Genomic DNA, 22,217 nt, shown 5'->3' on the forward strand with positions numbered 1-22,217 from the left:
GTAAAATACTGGAACAGCGTTTGGAGCTTATATAACCACTTCTTGTCATAACGAACCTATTTTTAAACGACTTTTATGAATATTCACTTCTTATTTTCATATAAAACCAAAACACAAAAATAATTCGACTTTATGATAAAAAAAAATCGAGAAACAATTTTATTGGGTGATTATTTTGCGATTAGACTGGCTGGAACCGAAAAAAATATAAACCATTCAACCACTTGAATAGAAAAAAAAAATTGAGAGTAAAAGCGAAAACGGAACCGAGAAAAGCAAACAACACAACCAAAATGGAAAATAAATAAATAAATTAAATAAACCGGAGGAGAAAAAAAATGTCTTAATAATTTATTGATTTTGGCTTACTTACGGGCTATATGCTTATAATCATAATAAAACTTTAATTATTTGGAAATGTTTATTGATCTATCTATTTTTGGAAAAGCAAAAGAAAAAAAATTTACCACATCAAGGGTATGAATTATAAACTGATTTATGAATCTGGAGTGTTTTTGCGACCATTCTGTTCAATATAATCATCCGAAGAGTCTCGATCAAAGTAATAGTTGTTTTGATTGGCCTGGAAAATGGAAATTTTTGTTTTTGTATAGAATGCGGAAAATTTTAAATATCTTTTCGACATTAAAATAACCAATTTCAACACAATATTTTCATTTCGTTTAGCTAACTATAAAATAAATAGAGACCACTGATTTAACGTTTAACTTTAACCTTTTGATCTGGTATGGTCTTTCAATCTGTTACTTATTTTGTGTATGCTGCGCCATGTGTGCGTTCAAGAAAAATCTTGTACTTCATTCAGTTTTAGTTTAGCAAACTTTTTGCTATAAAAGACCACCATAAATAGAGAGCATCTTTTAGTTCTGTCGATACCTGATAATTAGCTTATTCTAAAATTCGTGAAGTTCTCAACATTCAATGCCAGCAGTATGTTAATACCGCAAACAACCAATACCGAAAGCCGGTTCTCATGAAAAAATTAACGGACCTTTTAAACTCGTACGAAGTAGAAGTACAACATAATGTCCGCCGACCGCCATATTTGATTTTATTAAATGTTAATTATCTTGGTGAAAATTAGCCTTAGAGCGTTGCTGTCAAGAGGTAACTGATTAGTTATGTGTGTGGGATATTTCAGGCATCCTATATACTTAGCTAAGTAGGCCGCATATAGCTATCTATATAGGAATTCGTTTATTTTGATTAAATTTTCACAGCCATAATGGGACACAGTATGGAGATTGGTTTAAAAGGAGAGATTTGAAGGTGGTGTGTTGCAGTGTAGCTTCAAGATATATGACTTTTATGGATAAATAGTTTAAAGTGATGTTTCTCACTGTAGATGACATCAACAACCCACATAACCCATGTTGGCCAGCAACCAAATAATGTCATTAATTAATCAGGTTGTTGGATTAGCTCAATAAAGACAAATTTTTTATGAGCTAATCCGACAACCTGATTAATTATTAGATCAGCTCATAAAATATTGAAGTTGTCAAATAATGTCAGATATCTAATGATACCATGGTCGGTCGTGTCCCTCGTAGCCTGTGGTAGAAAAACAGGTAAAAGATTGCATTTCGGTCATCTCCTACTGACGACACCGTGGCCGGAGAACTATTTCGAAGGTTGTGGAAATTGTAGGCACATAAGAATGATTGTATTAAAACTTCAGCCTGATTTCGGTAGTTTGTTTTCAAAACAATCCCTAAAAAATAATTAATGCTGGGGCCACTAAAAAAGCTGTGTCAAAAGAGGTGTCCGTAGCATGTTAAAGTGTTTTTCGGTAGAGATTAGCACCCTGATAAAGAAAATTTAAGGTGCCAAGCTGGGTTCCGGGGCAATAACTTTTGGCGGCGGGTCCAAAAACCGTGTTTTTTCACACTTTTCGTTGAATATCAAGAGAGCCCGAAAAGATAAAAAGTTGATTTCTTCGGGAGAAACATAGAGTTTGAATGCTGAACAACATTGTCGAATACAAAAAGTTTGTGGAAAATACAGGTTGGGCCGAAAAAAAATTTAAAGTTGAAATACCTGTGTTTTCGGCGAAAATCAGTCACTTTAAGTTATTTTGTTCGTCTTTTTAACTTTTTTTTGCATATATTTTAACTCGGTAACGTAGATCCTTATTATCTGAACACTAATGAAGAAAACAAATTCCTTTTGGAAGGTACAGGGTGGTCCAAAAAAAATTACTATGTGTAGGAAAATCGTATTTTCATACAAAATCCTTTGATTTTGAGCTCTTTTCTTTATTTCACCACCTTTCTCTGTAGAAGATCTAATTATTTGGAAAGAACTAAGTGAATAATGTCTATCGAGCTTTTTTCTGTAGCCTAAATTCAAAGTTAGAATGATCTGATTACTAATTTTGGAGAAATAGTAGATTACTGTACCAGCGAAGGAATTTGATTTGGTTTGAATTCGGGCCAAAAATAGTAATCTATGACGAGAAAAAAAATCTTTAGATTTGAAATATAAGAAATATGAAAGAAGATCGTCGACTGGAGTGTTCGTCTAAATCTCGTCAGGTAAATAAATTAATTTCTCGTTTCTCAGTTCATCCGAACTAAGGTCTCAAAAGATTAAAATGTAATCCCTCTAGGACCTAATGATTTGAGTCAACTCTAAAATGAATTAAATTTTACTTTCAAAACGTCGGTCGAGTACTGTTAATCCCTAAAGGATTAAGACCTAGGTTCATTTTCAATTTCAATGCAACAGATGGCGCCTTTGTGATGTTATTAGGTTTGTACAGACTGGCTCTGGTGGAAACTCAATAGAGGACAGGTGATGCAGTCATCAACATTACCTCCGGCTCCGTGTAAACAAGTGGTTTTAATGCAAGCCGGTGGTATTTTTATTGAGTTGGCTGCTTTCACTCAAAACACTACATGCGGCGGCAAAAAAACAAAACGTTTCTAGCTATATTTGTGGCAGGTGATGGAAAAGCAAAAAACGAAAGAAATCGAATTGTAAAAAATAATTTATTAAATCAATCTTTAAAATAGGAAAAAAAAACGTTAATGGAAAACAAAGAGTATAAATTTACGGATTTTATTGGAAAAATAAAATTCAAAAAAATCTTCTAGTCGTCGTGGGCAATTCAATCCATTCAACATATAAATATTACGAAAACATTTCAACTAAAAAGGAATTTTTCCAAAAATCATAAATTTAACTTTGAATCATTTCAGTGCCTGGTTCATAATGTGTGATAACAACGAAACATAAATGGGGGAGGAGAAATAATAACTAATACAAACGTAGTACGACTACCACAATAATAATTCATCTTATAAATAAATAGTGGAATTGGAAACTTCTTCTCTTTCTATCTTCATTAATTGCCTAAAATCACCTGCATTTTGCTTTTACTTTAACTAAATTTAGTTAAAATATTTCTAACTTAGAAACTAAATCTTCAGAAATGTAAAACTACGAGAAAAAAAAATCGAAAAAATTCTTTACGGCTAAGAATATACTTGTTCAATAAGTCCGATCAGATTTGCTGGCGATGTTTTTAACAATTCAGCAGCTTGTGGCATTGCAATATTACCGCGTCGTAGCATGCCAATAATATCTGCCTCCTTGATTCTGCAATATCGTGAAAGGTACCGATTTTACCACATTAAACGTGAATATGATTGGCAAACCTGCACTGGCCTTTACCTATATGGGTGCTTTAAGCATCCATAGGTTTCACGGTATCGACCGTATAGGGTGCCATACGAAACGCCTAGCAATTCCGCCGCCTTTTTCATTTCCAGATCTCGCGTTTTGATGGCTTCGATGACACGTTTTGTGATGGATTCTTCCCAAAATTGCGGTCGTCGCCCTTTCAGCAGATAATCGTTTAATTTTACCACTTCTTTCCATTCTTCCTGTTCTTGAGGTGTTAACGTTGTCTGTAATAAGTAATAAATTCAATAAGTAATGTGCTACAACTACAATAGAGGAACAAAAACAGTGTTTCTAGCTCGTAGATACTGTGGATGGTCTATAGGTCTATTCATAACGTTCGATGGATATTCAATTGACCACGTTTATCACATTCAAATTCACAAAGCCCACGTCGTCGCAACCTCCAAGGGGTAGGAGCTTAATATAAGAACAGATTTTCTAAAGACTGCAAATTGCCACTTACAACCAAATCTCTGTCTCTGTTCAGTAATCGGTAAATGGTTGTGTGAGAATTCTATCAACAAGCTAGAAGAAAAATGTGAATTTTCGATCTGTTTCTGTGCCTCTAGTCAACTTATATATTTTCCTATATTTTCGAAGTAACATGGACTCATCGTTGACATCGATCGACGGAGTAAAACCGTTTAGCTCTTTCCACTATTTTACGCTTACAATTTGGCAATTCACTTTTACGTAGCGACGTGATATTAGGACTTAGTACTTTTTACTCATTTAGTTCAAGGCATCCATGACCCAGTTGAAAGAATATTCTTAAGCTATCGACCCTACTGCAGAGTTCTTTCATTTAAATTAATTTATCGAAATTAGATGCAAGGGGACGACCAAGACATCTTTGTTAGGCATCGTTACACTCGAGCCGCAGACATGGAGTGGTCCCTTACAAAGCAGGGGTGAAAACACCTTTCTTGAACTAAATGGTCAAAATCCTATGACTAAATGGAAAAGTGAATCAACCGTCAGTGGTTTCATTTTTCCATTCCTGCCAGTCGATTACCTTTAGTCTGAAATAAAATTAACTTACCGAGGTTGAAGCATCCATATCCGGTGGTTTGAAGTCGTCATAGTCCATATCATCGTGAGAATTACCTTCCACGTCATTATCGGCTCTATAATAGTTATAGTCATCAGTCGGTGTTTCAGGTCTTTCAATTTTTGGAACAACTCTCGGCGACTCCAGCTCTCTTTCACAGTCCATGTCTGCGGTCGATTCATTGCACGTTTCTTCTTCATTCGTTTTGTCCATTGAATTTTCTGCATCGAGCATGACTGACACTAAATTGGCGCTGTTAAAATTGGATGCGTTACTTTCTATGTGGGCAATCTTTGGCGTACTGTAGCTTTCGAACGGGCCGTCCAGGGGCGGTCTGCCTCTTTTTCGTTTCTGTAATGGTATTTGCGGGACACCGTTTTCATTGTGTGGGGGCGAAGTGTTTGGTAGATATAGTGGTATGGGCTGCGGAGTTGTGTCGGTGGAATTGTTTTGTGAGGTGGTGCGTTCTATGTATGTACTGTTATTGTTATTTGTGATCTTCATGCTGGTTTGTTGTTGTTCGTCTGCTGCTTCTTCGTCCCGCCAAGACACCTCGGCCAGACCTTTTATTCGCAGTTCTTCGGCTGTTTTTAGAAGTGACGCTAAATTGTTCTGAAAATGAAAGTTCGATTAACATTCCAAGCGGATTACCCACAATTTGATTCGTTTAACCTACATGTTCGACATTTATTTCCCCTTTGTACATGAACTCAATCAAGCATTTGACATCGTCGAATTTGCAATCTTTCATTATGATAATTGGATCCTTTTCTATCGAACAATTTGTCAGAATTGTGTCGAAAAATGTACTACACGCACACAGCACCACCCGGTGCGCTTTCAATGTTTGTCCTTCGCAAGCTAGCGTTACATCACAAAAACAGCCTCGATCCAGTAGCTGGGAAAACATATTCTGTAAATTACTATGATGGTACTTCCATCGTAGACAATACTGCTGGGGCATCATGGTGAATTTTAGAATTGATAGAGGGTGATCTGAAATGTAAATAAAAGGAAAATTTTTAGTCAATAAAAATTGGGATGTATCGGAACAGGAAAAAAATTTCTGAATTTTTCTTAAAGCTCTGTGAAATGTATCAACTTAGGGACAAAGGACGTATAAATTAAAGAAATCCACTGTCAAGAAAATCCTCTTAATCGAAGAAAATCCTCAAAAAAATCTTTAAAAAACGAAAGAACTTAGGAGAATCCAAAAAAAAAATCCTCAAAACTTAAAAAGGAAATCATTAAAAATCGATGAAAATCCGTGAAAATCCAGCAAAAATGTTTCCTAAAATCTGTCTACATCGGTTATGATGATAAAATCTGTTTGTGAACCTAGAAGTTCTTTTCCATAAAAATCTTTTAAAATGAGAGAAATCAAAGCCAATCGCCAAAATTAGAAGAAATATCGAAATTGTGAGAAATCATAGTCTTGGTGTTCCTAGAAATTTCGTGTCAGTTTCGTTTGGGCTTTGGGGGTCGTTTATAAATTACGTAAGGATTTTTGAGGAACCTTTCTTCCCATATAACCCAAGATGTGAGAAAATTTCTACAACCAAAAATTATGTAACATTATGCGAGCCTTATACTCTTCCCATCCTCTTACTTTCCGTAACTTATGAACGACCCCTTGACGAAATATTTTTTTCCATGCGCGGTAACAAATCGCATGGTAATTTCATGTTACTAAACTCAGTCATTCACTGAACCTCGAATAACTTGACCTTTCATGAAATGAATTGAGGATTTGATTTTTTTTTCGTACATTGATTCTACACAACTTGCATTGGAGCTGTATTGAGCTTCAGAATAATGCATTATCTTCTATAGGAATTGAGATTAATAGATTAATATGAAATCGATGTTGTTATGTTGCTAACAACGATGCCACCATTAAACAACTTGTTGCAGGATTATTCATAGGCTGAGAACGGCAACAATATAGAATCAAACAGTTCGTATAGATCAACTTCTTCAGTCCATTGTTGTTGTTGTTTGTTTTTTTTGGAAGTGATATTCTGAAGTTAATGATGAAGAGGTGTATATACGTACGCCAGCACAGTCTATGTTCAAAACCTCAAGTTTTTCAAATTCAATTAATTTTTAAATCCCAAGAAAACTGAAGCAATCATTCAAGTCGAGTCGAAGTTATTGCAGTAAAAATACCAGCCGTAACATTTTACGTGACGTTACTTTCGAATTATAAATTTTATTTAAAATAATTTTTTCTTACGAATGAAAAATACTCGGTAAAAACGCGTATATTGACACCACAAAGCAACGCTTCCAATTATTCTGATACATTTTTTTTGTTGAAACCAAAACAAAAAAAACTTAATAAATTTTTTGTTTGGTTTTCGTATATTTCACAAAATGAACTCAGAGAAATCAGTGCTGAGTTTTAAAAAAAAAAAAAATTTGGTTCAAAAAAAAATCATAAAACAATTCCTCTGAGTCAAATCGTTTGCGAGGTCAACGGCATGTGGCGAGAAATAATTATGTTACATTGGCATAAGGTATATTTTCGATTTTTCAAATTTTATTTTAGAATTATATTCCGATCTGAATGGATTCTATTGAAGTACAATATAAATCAGCAACACAATTGTAATATTCCACACGAGACATAGCAACAGTGCGTACATATGTAATTAATGTGGGATTATTTTACCATCCCTTAAAGAAAATTGAAATTTGAAAATGATAAACTCTGTACGTACACGTTATACTACACACACAACACAATGGAATACTTGACGTTGTTCACGTTTTGAATGAGTCAGGTCTTCTTCAGTGAGAAGATAAATAAAAAATGGTTTCGAGAAAATTTCTTTTTTTTTCCTTGCCAGTACCTCTACATTTGAAAAAGGCAGTAGGGAAAAACTTTTTTTTTGTGAAATATACCGAACGAAGCATACCCACCTATATATATACATCGTGTTATACGAAATATACATACAAAAACCGTCCAAAAATCAATACCCAAAAAAATAGGAAAAAAAAGAAGAAAATAAAAATAAAAGGCAAAACTTCGTACTTCGGTGCCTGCTGGGAGTAAAAAATTTATTTTATTTTTATATTCCGTTTCGATCGATATTATAAAAACTCTTAAAAGCACAAAATTCACGTTTCATTTTTATAGACGAGAAAAAGAAGCAAAAAAATACGAGGGTTATGCTGTGGGCAGATGAGGATAATTTTTTTTCAACAGTTTTTCACCATTGAAAATGACGTTCCTTATGTGTGTAAAGCGAAAAAGAGGGTTTAATATTCTCTCTCATACGTCATACGGAAAAAAAGAAGAATTCATAAAAAAAATTAATCAGAAAATTTTCCGTTTTGCATCACAAAAAATATCTTAAAACGAAAAGATTTTTTTTTTTGCAATTTGAATTTTAGGGATACAAAGTATGGAATATGAAATTCGCGTTTCTTGTGGCTTTTTAGGCGCGCTTATTATAATATATAACAACCAGCGAATAATAATACAGCGAGCTGATATATTTGCTTTTCAGTTTCATACAAATCTGACCTTCAACTACATGTTTGTACATTTTATGGAAATATAAAAAATTGTACACAAAATCCAAAAAAAAAGTTGTTGAACGTTTTACAAGTTTTTGTTGTAATTATACAAAGATGTTGATGTCTGATATTTATTTTATTTTTCTCATATTTTTTTGTTCATTAAAATGGAAAATGAACGCTGCTTGGTGAGTAATACCGTTCAGCTGGCTGTCAGAAAGAAACAGTAGCGTTCGCGCTTTGTGAAGAAAACACGGAAAATAAAAAATTCCGCATTTTATGTTTGAGGTGATCACGTGATACTAGCGGTCTGAGCCTCTAGCTTCTAAAATATTCCAGGGAGATACTTGTAATACTTATGACAAGTCAAAGTTTACACTGAAAATGGTTGAGAATGTTCATGTAGATGAACTCAAAAAAACAGCTATAAAAAAAAGCCGTAGTAACAGCTGCCAATTTAGCGGAATTCGTACGAAACACTGGAAACAATTCCAATTTTAGAAATAATGGTCAATTTCGAATTTAGGTAAGAACTCACGCGAGACAGTGAAAAGTTTTGAATTTTGAGCCAGATGTACAGTCAATCGACCATATGGTTTGGAAGATATTGTCGAAAAACTGAAAAAACCGTTTTTTTTAAACAAAATTTGTAGGACATTTGAGCCGATTTTAATAAAATTTTATTTTTCCCTGAAAGTTAGTAAAAAGTAATAATATTGCCGCGACTATTTGAATCGCTATTGTAAATATGACCGAATTAATCGATGCGGCAATATTATACAATTTTTGAGCTCGTCATGAAGTCATCGGCCATACGGCTCGGAAGTTATTGTGGAAAAACTGAAAAGACACTAGAGAATAAGACGAAAAATGCTGATTTCACTGAAAATTTTTCTATGCTCAAAATTCATAACTTGTTACTACCATTCAGGGAAAAAAAAGATTTTCAAGATCTAGTCAGTAGGGGCCGTTCATAAATTACGTAACGCAAATACCCGGGGGGGGGGTGTTGACCTGGCGTTACGGTCCATACATTTTTTTAAAAGTTCCATACATTTTAGCGTTACAGACCCGGGGGGGGGGTCTGAAAATTATCAATTTTTGCGTTACGTAGTTTATGAACGGCCCCGTAGTTCCTGAGTTCGGAGATACGCCCTTTAGTCATGTTGCCTACGATATGTAATGTACACAAAGAGGTAGTATTTTCTATCGGACAGAATGGATCAAATAAGGTAAGTAAGTCTACCTAACAAGGTCCTCTGCTGTAAAACGAATAAAAAAGACGATAGAGGCTCGTATTAGTGCAGGGGCTAGTATTTGGTAATTTTACCCTAAACTTTTTGTAATTTTAGATAAACTCGTTGAAGTGACTAACATTCTAAAACCAGCCAAGCTAAAAAATGTTAACCAAATTATTTAATAAAACGTTTTACACTCGCCAAACCATAAAAACACTGAATATCACGCGTCAAAAATTATCGGTAACCACACTTTTGTAGTTCTCTCTCAGCAGACCTTGCAAACAGGTCTAGGGATCCAGGCGATGTTTTCCTTAATGGTGGAGTTTGTTTATGTTATTCATCAAAAAGAGAAATTTGATACGAAGGCAGAGCCTACTCTCCGTATCAACGAGTAGTGTGATGCATATCGAACGATCAACTCGTTCGGCTTTATATCGCGTATTTTCGGTTTCGTTTTTATTTTCATTCTTCTTCTATACATTCAAGTTCAACCTTGAACGGTGTGTTTTATATGAAACGAAGTCGAGTGATGCAAATAACTATTATTCAAAAACGTGAGATAAAGTAAACTTTACTGCACGGATCCAAAACTTTACCTCAAGTTTTTGAAGAAAATACCTTACTTGGCAATGGGGTAAATGATGGAAATGGTACTTCTTGTGTGTTTACCGATCTCGGCTACGCCTCGACCATTTCCATCACTTGCCCCGTTCGTAAGTAATGTACTATTAAAAAATGTCAGTATTTCAAGAGGAAAATCAATAATCAACATTTAAAACAATGAGTTAATCTCAAAAACATTCCAAAATTAAAATGTCATACAGCGGCTGGTTTCTAAATGTTAATCACTGTATTTACATGTGATCCAATAAAATATTTGTGTAAAAGTGTACAATGAGTGGCTTTCCCTACGGTATTCATATTTCCAATTACTAGCGCCAACACATGAACAGCGCTTACTGATTGCTTGAAAAAGTCACTATCGCAGATCCAGTTTTATTCTCGAAAATTATAAACATTTCGTAAATTTTTGTTTTCTTTTGAATTATATAGAATTCCACGAAATAATTGATCGTTCATAACAGGGCAGTAGATTTAACATATAAATAATTTCTATTGTAAATTAATGATAGAGAATTGATTTCTGCGAAAGAAGCGATTTTTCCAGATATTTTCAGTGATATTGATGTAATTGCGGCACTTGTAAATTTGTGTTTGTTGAATCTATTATTGTAAGCATTTTTAAATAAGACATTCCCAACCAAAATTCATGCATCCACTAAAGAAAGGATGTATTGTGCAGATCAGCGATTCTATCCATTCGACTACGCACAGCACTCTAGTCACATTAAGAATCTCATGAATTGTAAAATTTACAATGTAAATAAACGAAATGCTGACTGCTGACTCTTCACTTAAATTGGGTACTTGATTATGCAAGCACATTTTTGTTTACAAATAAAAATTATGAGCCTCGTTTTGCTTTGGAAAATCAAAAGTCTCTTTTAAAAAATGTATCCCTCTCGTACACTAGTTCCATTGTTCAAGTGTAACGAAAGATTAAAATTAGAGTAATTTTTGGTAAAGTTTTCTGGGTATGTCCAGTATGGCCCCACTGCCACTACAATGTTAATTAGATCTTTCGTAACTTGTAGTATTAGTAATTTAATTATATTATCCGGTGCAACTTTTTCAGTTATAATTTGTTATACGAAATAGGATTATTTGATGATGGCTTTTTATGGTGTAAAGGAAGAGGAAAACACCACGAAAACATGAGTATGCTATGTGTCATTACATTCAATAGTTTCCCGGTATAAGTAGTGCATTTAACCATTTAAAAAAAAAAACATCGTTAACTTAATACAGAAAATTGCTTGGAAATACCACCGTTCCACTCAACATTTTCTATTCAAAAATTTAATTTGGTATCATGTGCTATAAGAGAAAAATGATTCTGTAAGACAATTTTTTACAATAAATAAGTTGCAAAAGTTAAACGGAGTAAAGTTTTTCCAGAAATTTAAGTCCATACATTAAAAAAACTCCCGACAATATTCAAACTTTTTAATAAGTTTTTTTTTTCCTTTCCCATCGTGCGGGGAAAGAAGAGATACAAAAGTTTTTTATTGCAAAAGGTCAGTGTAACTCTAATAGGTCACCGCCACTATGTACGGTTCAATTAATGTTAATATTTTCTGAAAATAACGATTTATTTGTGTGATTTTAGTGATGCGAAATTATGACTTTAAGAATTAAAAACACATATCAAGTAAATTGAATCGAATTCAAATTTGTAAATGATGTGAAGCTGAAAAAATTACCGAATTTATCGAAAAATTCGGGTCACTGAATTCAAACAAATCCCAATAATAGGCCCTGAATTTGGCTGGTCCGGTATAGTAAACTTGTTGAAACTGATGAAGTAAAAGATTTAGTATCAAACACTTTAAACAACAACAAACAATTTAAACAAAATCGTAATAAATTCGATCTGGTAGCAGGAAAGCAGTTAGATTGTGTTTCGTTAGCGGGGGACAAGGAGCCTCTAGCTATATACAGCTAAATTTGTAACTTTCCATTGTTGCGATACACTTGTTTCTAAAAGATATTCCAAAGGATATTTCAAGAATAACAATACTAGTCTTACAAGGGCTTCTTCTTCTTCTTTATTTATGCTAAGCGTGTACAATGCTTACCAGACTATTCTAACAATTTTCTAAACAAAAGCAATGTCAAAACCATCAAAACTGCAATATTACTGACAAAATACACAAACAAGCAAAAAAATTCACATTGGAAAGGCTAAGTGGGCAATTGCAATGAAATTTCCGATACCAATGCATTTTCTAAATTGACTCTCTTGAGAGAAAAAAAGACTCGCGTATGTTCAACTAGAAAATATGCAGTTACTTCAGTAGAATTTTCCAATTGCATAGATATAAAGACGAAAAAAATATCATTGTTTTTGTGTATATATAAACAACGTTTTGAGCTGGCAGATATGAGCGTAAAAAAAAACTTTAAAAATATAAAATGCAATTGTGTTGCTTTGTAAAATAGTATGAAATTGTCCAAGTTTATTACACACAGACAAAAAATTTACAATATGACCTAGAAAATCGTGTACAAAAAAATATCGTAGCAATATTGGCACATGGTCATAAAGAATTTTGAGACGGTTTGTCGATAGAATAACAAGAAAAAAACATTTTTTAGGATCTAATCACCTAGTCATTGATCAATCTGAATCTTTGCTAATTTCCTAGAACCGTAATTGCCATCTTATCCGAATACAAGAACGTGTAGTACAACAGCTTAAAGACCATGAAAATTCTACTGTTTTGACAAAAATGCATGAAAAATTGTTGAATAAATAAGATTGTTGTCGGAACGCGACAAATGGTTATAACATCTCCTTGTTCGATTTAATCTGTAGTCCAGCGAACGCAAGATGGGCTTGCATTAAACTTAAGCACAGAGGTAGGATCATCGGCCAGTTTTGTAATGTATTGATGATCTTACAAGTCGAATTCAACGTGCCCCTTCCGAGACCCGGTGACCATACCTCACGGTGTAACTAAGGTCTGTATTTACAAAAGTAAAAATTGCCTCGTTAATATTAGAAATGGTCCAACTTCCGATGCCAATCTAAATATAAAAATTCTCTGGTGAGTATACCCTTAATCGTTTTGTCGACTCTCGATATCGCTTTTCAATTCAACAGCAGACAAAAAAGCGAATACTGTTTGGAAACTTAGGCTTGAATGCAAGGGATGATTCATAAATTACGTAACGATTTTCAGCGCCGTCACTCCATTTAATGGTATATTAGAGGGTAAAACATAGTTTTAACTTCGCAGCCTTACTACGACTCGTATTTCTCGAGTCATTTAAAATTTGATGGCGGAATTGAATAGATTTTTGTATAATTCTGTTACGTTCCTAGTACATTTCGGCATATTACTAATGTCATCGCTCTATTTTGTTTGTGAACCAACTTCACGCCATGACATTTCATAGATGTTAGCCCAAGTGGAGATATTTGACCAGAAAGTACAGTGCAGAGAATTAAGTACTGGAAAAATTCGTATCGACTCTTCTGTAGTACAGGCAAACGGAGGTTTCTTATCGTTCTGTTCCATTCATAAAGATCGATAAAAAATCTGAACCATAAGTTTCACCTGTTTTGTAATCAATATGACCGTATATTACACACAATGATAAAATTTCTCTATATATCCTAAACGATTATACTAAGGTCCTCCCTTTTTGGTAACAAAAATCTTTGGAGCTCTGAAGCTAAAGGAATTAACTTTTAACAGAAAAAAAATTGCGTAGAACAACGAGAAATAAATTTGTGCGCAAATTGTGTACAAAGTTCCACGGAGAGAAATTGTATGTAATATGTTATGTGCTTCCTTCCCTTTTATTTCTTTGACACTCTCGCAACAAACGTGTGCAAAATTAAATGCTAGACATTTTTTGTGAGCATTCAAGTAAATATTTTGCATGAGCTGCATGTTTATCTTGAATGATGAAACCAACTATTTAAACAAAAAAAACAAATCGTTGAATGGGGGTAGGTACATTATAAATTGAAAACTACAAAAACAACTTATTTCTCGACCCTCCTGTTCCAAAAAAAAAGATTTGAGATGAACCGAAAATTAATGGGGTGCCCTGTTTTTTGTACAGACCAGCTGTATGATAGATGAAAGTAGGGACAATGTTAAAACTGAACTTCTGGAAGGGAAAATGAAGGGATTCCACAAAAAATTATCTATACAAATCAAGCAACTATTCGAAACATGATGATTGGATATACTATAAATAAAACAACCGTATCATTCAACCAACACCAGAATCCAAGGGTCGAGAGGGAGAAATTTGTAAAACTTCCAATTTGTAATGCATTGAGGTTCAGTTTGTATTAGTTTGAATGTTTATTTCAAAATCAATCATTCCCTTGATTAAGACACTAATCGAAGAAATTATGTGGCAGTACCTGATTTAAAAAAAAACGTGACGTCATATGTGCACGATCCGTTAATGTATCTGGCGTTTCTGTGTAGATAAATTTGTAATCAAATGAACTGAGTTGAAGTATATTTTTGCTGATTGTTCATTGTAAGGTCCACGTAATAATGATTGAAGATTTGCGAAGGAGAGGTTGTCCACATAACGCAGCAGACCATGCAGTTATATAAAAACTATGTGGGCGCAAGCAATATGATCATAAAATCATGTAAAACTAGGAACTTAAAGGTCGATTTATAAATCGTTAGTCTTACTATCTGTAAGTGATAAACCCTTCGTTATTACACGATTTCGGATGATATCTCTAGGTATTTTGCCTGCAGCATCTACGTAAAGATCAAAGATAAACTTGCAAATTCAACAACCCCTACAAACTCGAAACAATCAATTTCAGTTGGTTACATGCCAGTGGCATTCTTTGGGCTTTTGTTTGTTTCTCTCAGGAGCTCAAGGGAAAAGTCTTCGAGATTTGACGCTTGGCAGACCGACTACTGAGGAAAAGTTGACGAATGCGCGAAAATTTGTTCTTTTTCATGCGTTATTTGACGTGTCAATTTTTGTAACGCGTGAAAATATTTTGACGTATGAAACTTTTTATAATATGTCTTTATGGTAACCCCGAGCAAAGCCGGGGGTACACCACTGATAGATTACCTCAAAATTTCTGATATTTTAAAATTAAAGATTGCAAACAACCGAGAACAAGAATTTTTAAATTTTCTATTCTATTCTCATTTTGTTCGAATTTCGTCTGCATCCCACAATTGGTTGAGTCATTCAATTAATTTGTTTATGCTAAAAGTTCGCTCGTATAATACATTAATACACTCATCATACACTCATCATAACAATTAACAAACAAACCACAAAAAAATGTGTTCCAAAGATAAAAAAAACATTGAAATTGAAATCGAAATACCAAGCCGAAATTTTGTGTACCCAAACGAAAAAGAAACGACTGAGAAAATATGAAATGAAAAATGTTTGGAATGAAAATTATGAAGAACTTAAACAAAAAAAATGACAAAAATTGTCGGCACAATGTCAACGAAGAAACTGTGGATGTATATGACATAGCACATAGGGATTTATCAAATTTAAAAATTCTGAATTTATTATCGCATCAAAAAAAAATTAAAATATAAAAATATGCGTCCAAGCATCTGATTTTTTGGGTCGATATTTTGAGTGGTATATAATACAACACAGACTTGATACCTTTTTATCTTTTTTTTTGTTATAAATTAAGCGATAAAACTCTGAAGTCTTCCCAAATATGTTCATTATCAAAATAAAATATTCGCTGGAAATTCAAAATATTTTTTTGTTCGAAAAAAAAAGCAAAACAAAAAAACCGCAAAAGAAAAGATTACTTCAGAAATTAAAATTATAATTTAAAAACAAGCAATCAACGATATGAAAAAGAAACCTTGAACTAAAAATAGTTTTTATTTTGAGTTTTTTTTTGTTTTGTTCTGCCACTGAAACTTAAACGCAAACTCATTTGTTTTCTGGTCTTAAAATTTTTATTTTTCTGTAGTTTTTTTTTGAAAATGCCTTGCCTTGTGTAGCGATAGAATAAAAAAATATTTCTCAAAGTTATACGAAAAATGTTTTGCTTTCTATTAATTACTCTGAGTGTACGAGAACACGTACCTAACATATTATATTATATAGTACCATACACACATCGGAGTCACAACAAAAATATCTACCATGAGATTTTCTATTATATCGTAGAGTAACAAAAAAATAATTTGATTCCAGTAACAACAAAAAAATTATTATTTTTTGTGTGGTTCAGTAAGGTTCACCAGAAATTTTTGTGTGTGAGCCACGTTTTACGCTGAATTTTTATAGAGTTTTGTTAGCTCACTAACATTGAAATGGTCGTTGTTGGTAAACAACTGGATGGGTAAATATTAGACGAAATCCAAAGTATAATATTTTGAAGAAAAAATGTTTTTTTGTTCTGTTCTTTCCAGCTAGAGAAACAAAAAAAATATAGAACTACATTACACAGTGGCCGTGTATAATCATGGTCGTATTTTGTATTTAATTTTTTTTTTGAAATAAATTTCAACGTAATTCAAAAAGTCATTTCCGGTTATCTTGTTTTTTGTTGCTTTTTTATCAGGCTGACATCTGAAAATATTAATTTCTGGAAATGTGTGTTTTCGAAATGAGATTTTGGGAAAATATTTTGTTTGCTTACGGCCAGAAAACGTCTCATTGCTGTCTCGTCAAAATCCGAAATTTCACATTTTCTGGTCGCATAAGTAAGCCGTCCTGTTTTGCTGGAATTTCTTTTTTGTTTCGATGTAAGGAATGCAGTCTTAATACAAACTTCCCACACGCCTCACAAAACATGTCCCATCAAGACAGTAATGTGCTATTGTCTAGAACGGGGGTCATTCCAAAAGGACGTATCTGCATTTAATCGAGCGGTAGAGTAACATATACCGTGCTAATACAGAAAAACGGTATTCAAGAATAACCGACGTCGCACGCATTAGTTGAAATGCAAAAAAACCGTCTTTTTGCGGAATTCAGAATACGACCACGATTTTTGAATTTAAATTTGTTCCGAAACGTACCACTGATTTTAACAACATTTGAACATTTCGGACGATCACCTCTCTACTCATCTCTCATCTCTAAGTAAATCTAACAATAATTTATTAATTGAAGAAGTAAACAATGACCAAAATAGTCCACCAATAGACCAATGACTGTAAGTGTGATGTTGAAACGAATAATAACAGAAAAATTTGTACAGAACGACTATATATTTACGTGAATCAGTATTCTCGAAACTGTTGACACTCGAATTGCAATCGAAACCGATTCCAGCAACGAACGCAGTGTTTCCGTTCAGTCGAAAAGCCGCTCACAAAATCTATTTCCCGGAAAATTCTCCAAAAATCGTTCACAGCGCGGCCGTTTATCACTCAACAAACAAAAATATCACTTGATTCAAATATCAAATAACATTCGCATATCACAAATTATATACATATCCACTCGCAGTGCAGAAAACGTGCTCTGATAATCACTCAAAACAAATTATTGTCGACAAAAAAACTCATTTTCTGAACATTTTTATTATTTTTGTGTACTTATAACTCGCAATGTTTATGCACTCTCGCCAATATTGTTCATCAAGAGATGTAACAGAAAAATGTTTCACAAAAAAAGTCCATCAACAACAACAACAAAAACCGAAAAAACAAACACACAACGCACAACAATGTATGTAATTTGTATACACGACTTTTCCTTTTGAAAATGAATTTTATTCTCCGGGACTACGACGAATATTTTTCGAAAAATGTCTCGAGAAACCGAATGACTGCGCTTTAATGTTTCAGTTCAATTCATAAGTATCTCGCATAAGCTAAAAAATATACAATTTTTTTTCCTCGCTGTAATTTCATATGGGTATGTTGGTGTTTGGCTATATACGTTTTACGACTGTGTTTTTTTCAGTTTATTTTGTTGTTGTTATGCGAAGATTTTTTCTCTTATATGGTAGAATGACCAATACAATAATAAAATTCGAAAAAAACGCGGCGCTGTATTGAATTTTTTGAGGTTGCCTTGCAACTCGAAAATGAAAAAAATTACAAAAAAAACGCTGTTTAAAGCACAAAAAAATCATTACAGAAATGGAAGACGAACGTTTCTATTTCGTATATACATCGAAAGGTTTTTGTTATTTGTGTGAAAAAAAAAATGTTGAGTTTTGTAAATGGAATGATACACTGAATAGGTACAAAAAACGTACCGAAAAACGAAAATTGAAAATTACACAACAGAATTTTAATCCAAATTCTTACTCAGACTTCCAAGAAAAATTATTCGTTCGCCATTTGTGAATGGAAAGCATGTTATACCACCACTTATATAATAAGACGTATTGTTATCCGTCGAGAGTAGAAAAAGAAAATTCTATTCAAAAATTATCTCCGGTCGTTTTTTTTTTGTTGAATCTTTTGTAACTCAAATTTTTAGCCTCCGTAACATTCTATCGTATGTATGACAATTTTGTAACATTTTTCTCTCTCTGGATTTGAACAATTTTTTACAATAAAGACATGCGAACTGGGAATGTTCGCCAAATTTATCTTATCTGTAGTATAACGGACAGGAGTGTCTATAATTTCCGTGTTTTTCTTATACACGCTGGCTGTTAGCATGGGTAACATTAAACAAAAAAACAACGTTCTGAGAAAGCTTTTCGACATTTTTGTTTGCATTTAATATACAAATTCTTGGAACATTAACTATATAATGACGGTCAACTACCCTGTCTAGGTGTTAAATACACATTCGATTTGCTTAAAACAGCTTTGAGTGGCAACTTTTATTTAGCAAAGTTCGGAAAGTTATATTTAAGAGGCTGTACCGATGGAAATTCATAAAAACGAACATTGTTTGCAGGTCGAGAAATCAGGGCCTATTATTGGGAACTTTAAATTATTTGGACAGATTATGCGGAATTTTTTGGAATTTTCACAATTAAAATTCCCTACAATAGGGCCCTGCGTGAAAAAAATGTCTCCAAAATTTAGTTTTCGTTTCTTAGGATTAGTCATTGTATTGGATACAGTGGTTTAAGTTTAAATTATTTTTATTTAACAGTATTCCGGTAAAGGAACGTCGAACCACTGAATTTTCTCTTCGAAAAATAAAAGATAACAGAGATGTTCTGGGTTCACGTTCTTATGTTAGAGTTCAAAAATTATACTTTAAGAACCACCGTCGCTGGACTACCGATTTGAGTTAATGTTCAGATGCAAACGCCTTACTAAACACCAGAAATTGCTAGAGATATGTAATTATTGATCTGCAAGATTTGAAAGATTCGAACTGATACGGGCTTAAACGACGTTCATTTTCTCAAATAATGTAAGTAAAATCTGTATTCGTTAGATTTTCACAAATTTGAAGAATGCTAGGTTTAAATGAACTCGTTAAATGAGCGTAATTTGAGTGATATCGACTCGAAAGTTGTTTGTTTCCACTATTGCAGTTGCATTACACAAGATTTATTAATTTTATCTTAAAAACTCAACGAAACAATAAGCTTTCAAGGAACCAACAGCACTGCACGCACAGCATCCACAAACATCAGATCATTCACACATTTAAAACGAAAAACGAATATTCTCTGCCGGGATTTTTTTATTCAAGCTGACGGTACTTTACGTTTAAAGTGATGGATAATATTGAAATTCTTCAGTTTTTTTAATGTGTAATGTTTACATCTTTGGCTATGGTGTTTGTTCGGAAAATTTATTTAATAAGAAAAAAAAGCCAACAAATCCATCGAAATAAAATAAATTTAATGTTTTGAATGCCAGTGGATTAGTTTCGAGTGATTAGAGAAATAAAGAATTCCACAGAATCATATCCTACCTTAACTGAAAAGATCCGGTAAGTTGTTTTACGGCAAATTCAATTTATTTAGGTACTTGGAAAACTTGTGCAACTTAAACTTTTGACTTCCACTTTTCCTTTTCTAACAAATTGTATTCTTGACAACCACAGAAAATGATAGAACTGAACGAGAAGAAATTCAACGAAACGACAATCTATGTAAATTGACGAACATTGAGCCGGCTTCTTGTTCAGAGTATATGAGCGGTTCTTTTAAAGTTTTAAAATCTTTCCTGAGCAAGAAGAAGCATTTACTTAAAATAAATGTATCTAAGTGTAGCTTCAAGCACCTAATGCAAAGTCTACCTAAAATTTGTTTTGTCAAACTGTCAACGGACAAAGGAAATTAATCATTAGGTATTTTTCGCATCCATCGTTGTGATCGGAATTTGAAATTAACGAGTTGACTTCGGATCTTTCTATTTCGAACTTTAAGCTGCAAGCATCCATTTTTTGAGTCAAAATGGACCTCATCATAAATTTTTAATTTTGGTTGGTTTCGTTTGTTTTTATCTTACAAAAACTGACATTTACTTGCAACTCTGATTAGAATCAGTCTTGACGGGAAGTCATTTTCCAAAATGGAACTTATAAAAAAATCAATAAAATCACAAAATCGACGTGTTTCAGGCTCTCTTCTCCTGTCACACGAAAATTTAAGAAACCTTTAAAAAATTGTATGGACTGTCGTCAGACTTCTTCGGTTAGACGTACTTCATAAATGAGCCATTTTGAATTTTTAGTTGAGAAAAGTAAGAAAAAAAAGGCAAAGTGACGTTTGAAATGTCAGATACAAACATAAGACGAAACAGTCAAAATTATCTGTACAAATGTGTGTTCATGGAGAGTGAAAACCAGTTAAATTTAACTGAGCTATCAAAGATTCATTAATGAATGTAAACTATTGAGAGAGCAAGCACAGTTTAAATTTGTATTTAATTCTCTCATTTTGACGTCTGCTCCACAGATTAGTTCAAATACTGGTGCGTAATCGCTCTCTGTGTGAACATTATAGCAAGTTCAGATGCTAATATGACGACTGGGCCGTCGTTTCGACGGATAGATTGAATATGGCGAATGACAGCTGGTCTTATGAGAGAAAATTCAAAACATTTTTTTCTCGACCAAGTTCAAAATCATTCGACATATTTTCCAATGAATGTACATACGGGTAACGGGTGGTTTATATTCATTGATATTTCCTCCATCTGTCGAAACAGCCCAGTCATATTAGAATCTCTCTGAACTTGCTATACTGTTCACACAGAGAGCGATTACTCACCAGTATTTTAACTAATCTGTGGAGCAGACGTCGAAATGAGAGAATTAAAAACAAATTTAAACTGTGCTTACAGTTCGCTCTCTCAAAAGTGTTTATTCATGAATCTTTGACGGCTCAGTTAAATTTAACTGATTTTCGCTTTCCATGAACACACATTTGTATTTCGGACGTTTGAAGATATTGAAAAGGTCTTGACTCCAATCAAACACCATTGAGTTAAAGGAACTGAAATCAAGTGAAGGTGTGCAAGAGTATACACCGCAAAGCCCTGAGACGATCATCTTTTACCTTTGTTAGGTATGAATTTGCGCGGCACAAAAAAAATTTGAAACACGGCTCTCATATCGACATTTCGTTAAAAAGTCATCGGTCGAACTGTCACATTCCTTCAACAATCAAAATTTTGGTCTTAAAAAAAACTTTTGTAAAAACTACGCTGTTGATAGTAGTTTTTGTATGATGATTTAAACGGTCCTCGTAGCTGTTATGTGATCTAAAATCAAGATTCAGTGCAACATAGTATTGTAACGAAACAAATGTAATTCGAGAACTAAATAAACAAAACATTTTTTTTGCAAAAAGTGCCAACATCAATTACACATATCTCTAGTGGTAGAGAGGAAATTTTTCTCTGTCTACAGTAGTGTGTATAGCTAGCTCTGTATCAATTAAATCAGTGAAGTGTACGCAAAAAAGACGGATTGTTATTGAATAGACTAACACGGTCAAGTGTGAACACAACGCCAATATGGTTAAGCTATTCGCATTAAGCGTCTTTTACAAGGGACCCAACGAAGCCAATCTTCTGAAAGCAGCATATGATTTGCAGAGTTTTTCATTTTTTCAAAGAGGATCTGTCAATGAATTCATTGGGTATGGATGACTCATCATTGTTGATCTCGGCCTTTGTCAATAAAATATT

General features: G+C 33.5%; 3 protein-coding genes across 5 annotated transcripts in view; 2 read left to right on the top strand and 1 right to left on the bottom strand.

Annotated features, from left to right (window-relative positions):
- Positions 1-20,142, bottom strand: LOC119068093 (protein tramtrack, beta isoform). Of its 3 annotated transcripts, XM_037171512.1 has the most exons (6): positions 19,993-20,142; positions 5,439-5,758; positions 4,754-5,374; positions 3,700-3,935; positions 3,513-3,624; positions 1-583 (listed from the first exon to the last, which is right to left on the bottom strand). In XM_037171512.1, the coding sequence occupies exons 2-6, from the start codon at positions 5,727-5,729 to the stop codon at positions 497-499; spliced, it is 1,347 nt and encodes a 448-aa protein (XP_037027407.1). In that variant the 5' UTR covers positions 5,730-5,758; positions 19,993-20,142; the 3' UTR covers positions 1-496. The 3 variants fall into 3 exon arrangements, with proteins under 3 accessions (XP_037027407.1, XP_037027409.1, XP_037027408.1); XM_037171513.1 differs by lacking the exon at positions 1-583 and having other exon boundaries at positions 3,581-3,624; positions 3,684-3,935; XM_037171514.1 differs by lacking the exons at positions 1-583; positions 19,993-20,142 and adding an exon at positions 17,368-17,945 and having other exon boundaries at positions 2,999-3,935.
- Positions 19,996-22,217, top strand: part of LOC119068094 (trimeric intracellular cation channel type 1B.1) — a 15,278-nt gene continuing 13,056 nt past the window's right edge. Inside the window, exon 1 of the mRNA XM_037171516.1 lies at positions 19,996-20,010. The gene's annotated coding sequence lies outside the window, so the exon portion shown is untranslated. The remainder of the gene's footprint in view (positions 20,011-22,217) is intronic.
- Positions 21,674-22,217, top strand: part of LOC119068095 (synaptobrevin homolog YKT6) — a 1,225-nt gene continuing 681 nt past the window's right edge. The window contains exon 1 of the mRNA XM_037171518.1: positions 21,674-22,168. Coding sequence (XP_037027413.1) covers positions 22,044-22,168 — 125 coding nt within the window. The 5' untranslated portion in view covers positions 21,674-22,043. The remainder of the gene's footprint in view (positions 22,169-22,217) is intronic.

Source organism: Bradysia coprophila (assembly GCF_014529535.1).
Source record: "Bradysia coprophila strain Holo2 chromosome X unlocalized genomic scaffold, BU_Bcop_v1 contig_173, whole genome shotgun sequence".
In the NCBI taxonomy this organism is placed as follows: domain Eukaryota; kingdom Metazoa; phylum Arthropoda; class Insecta; order Diptera; family Sciaridae; genus Bradysia; species Bradysia coprophila.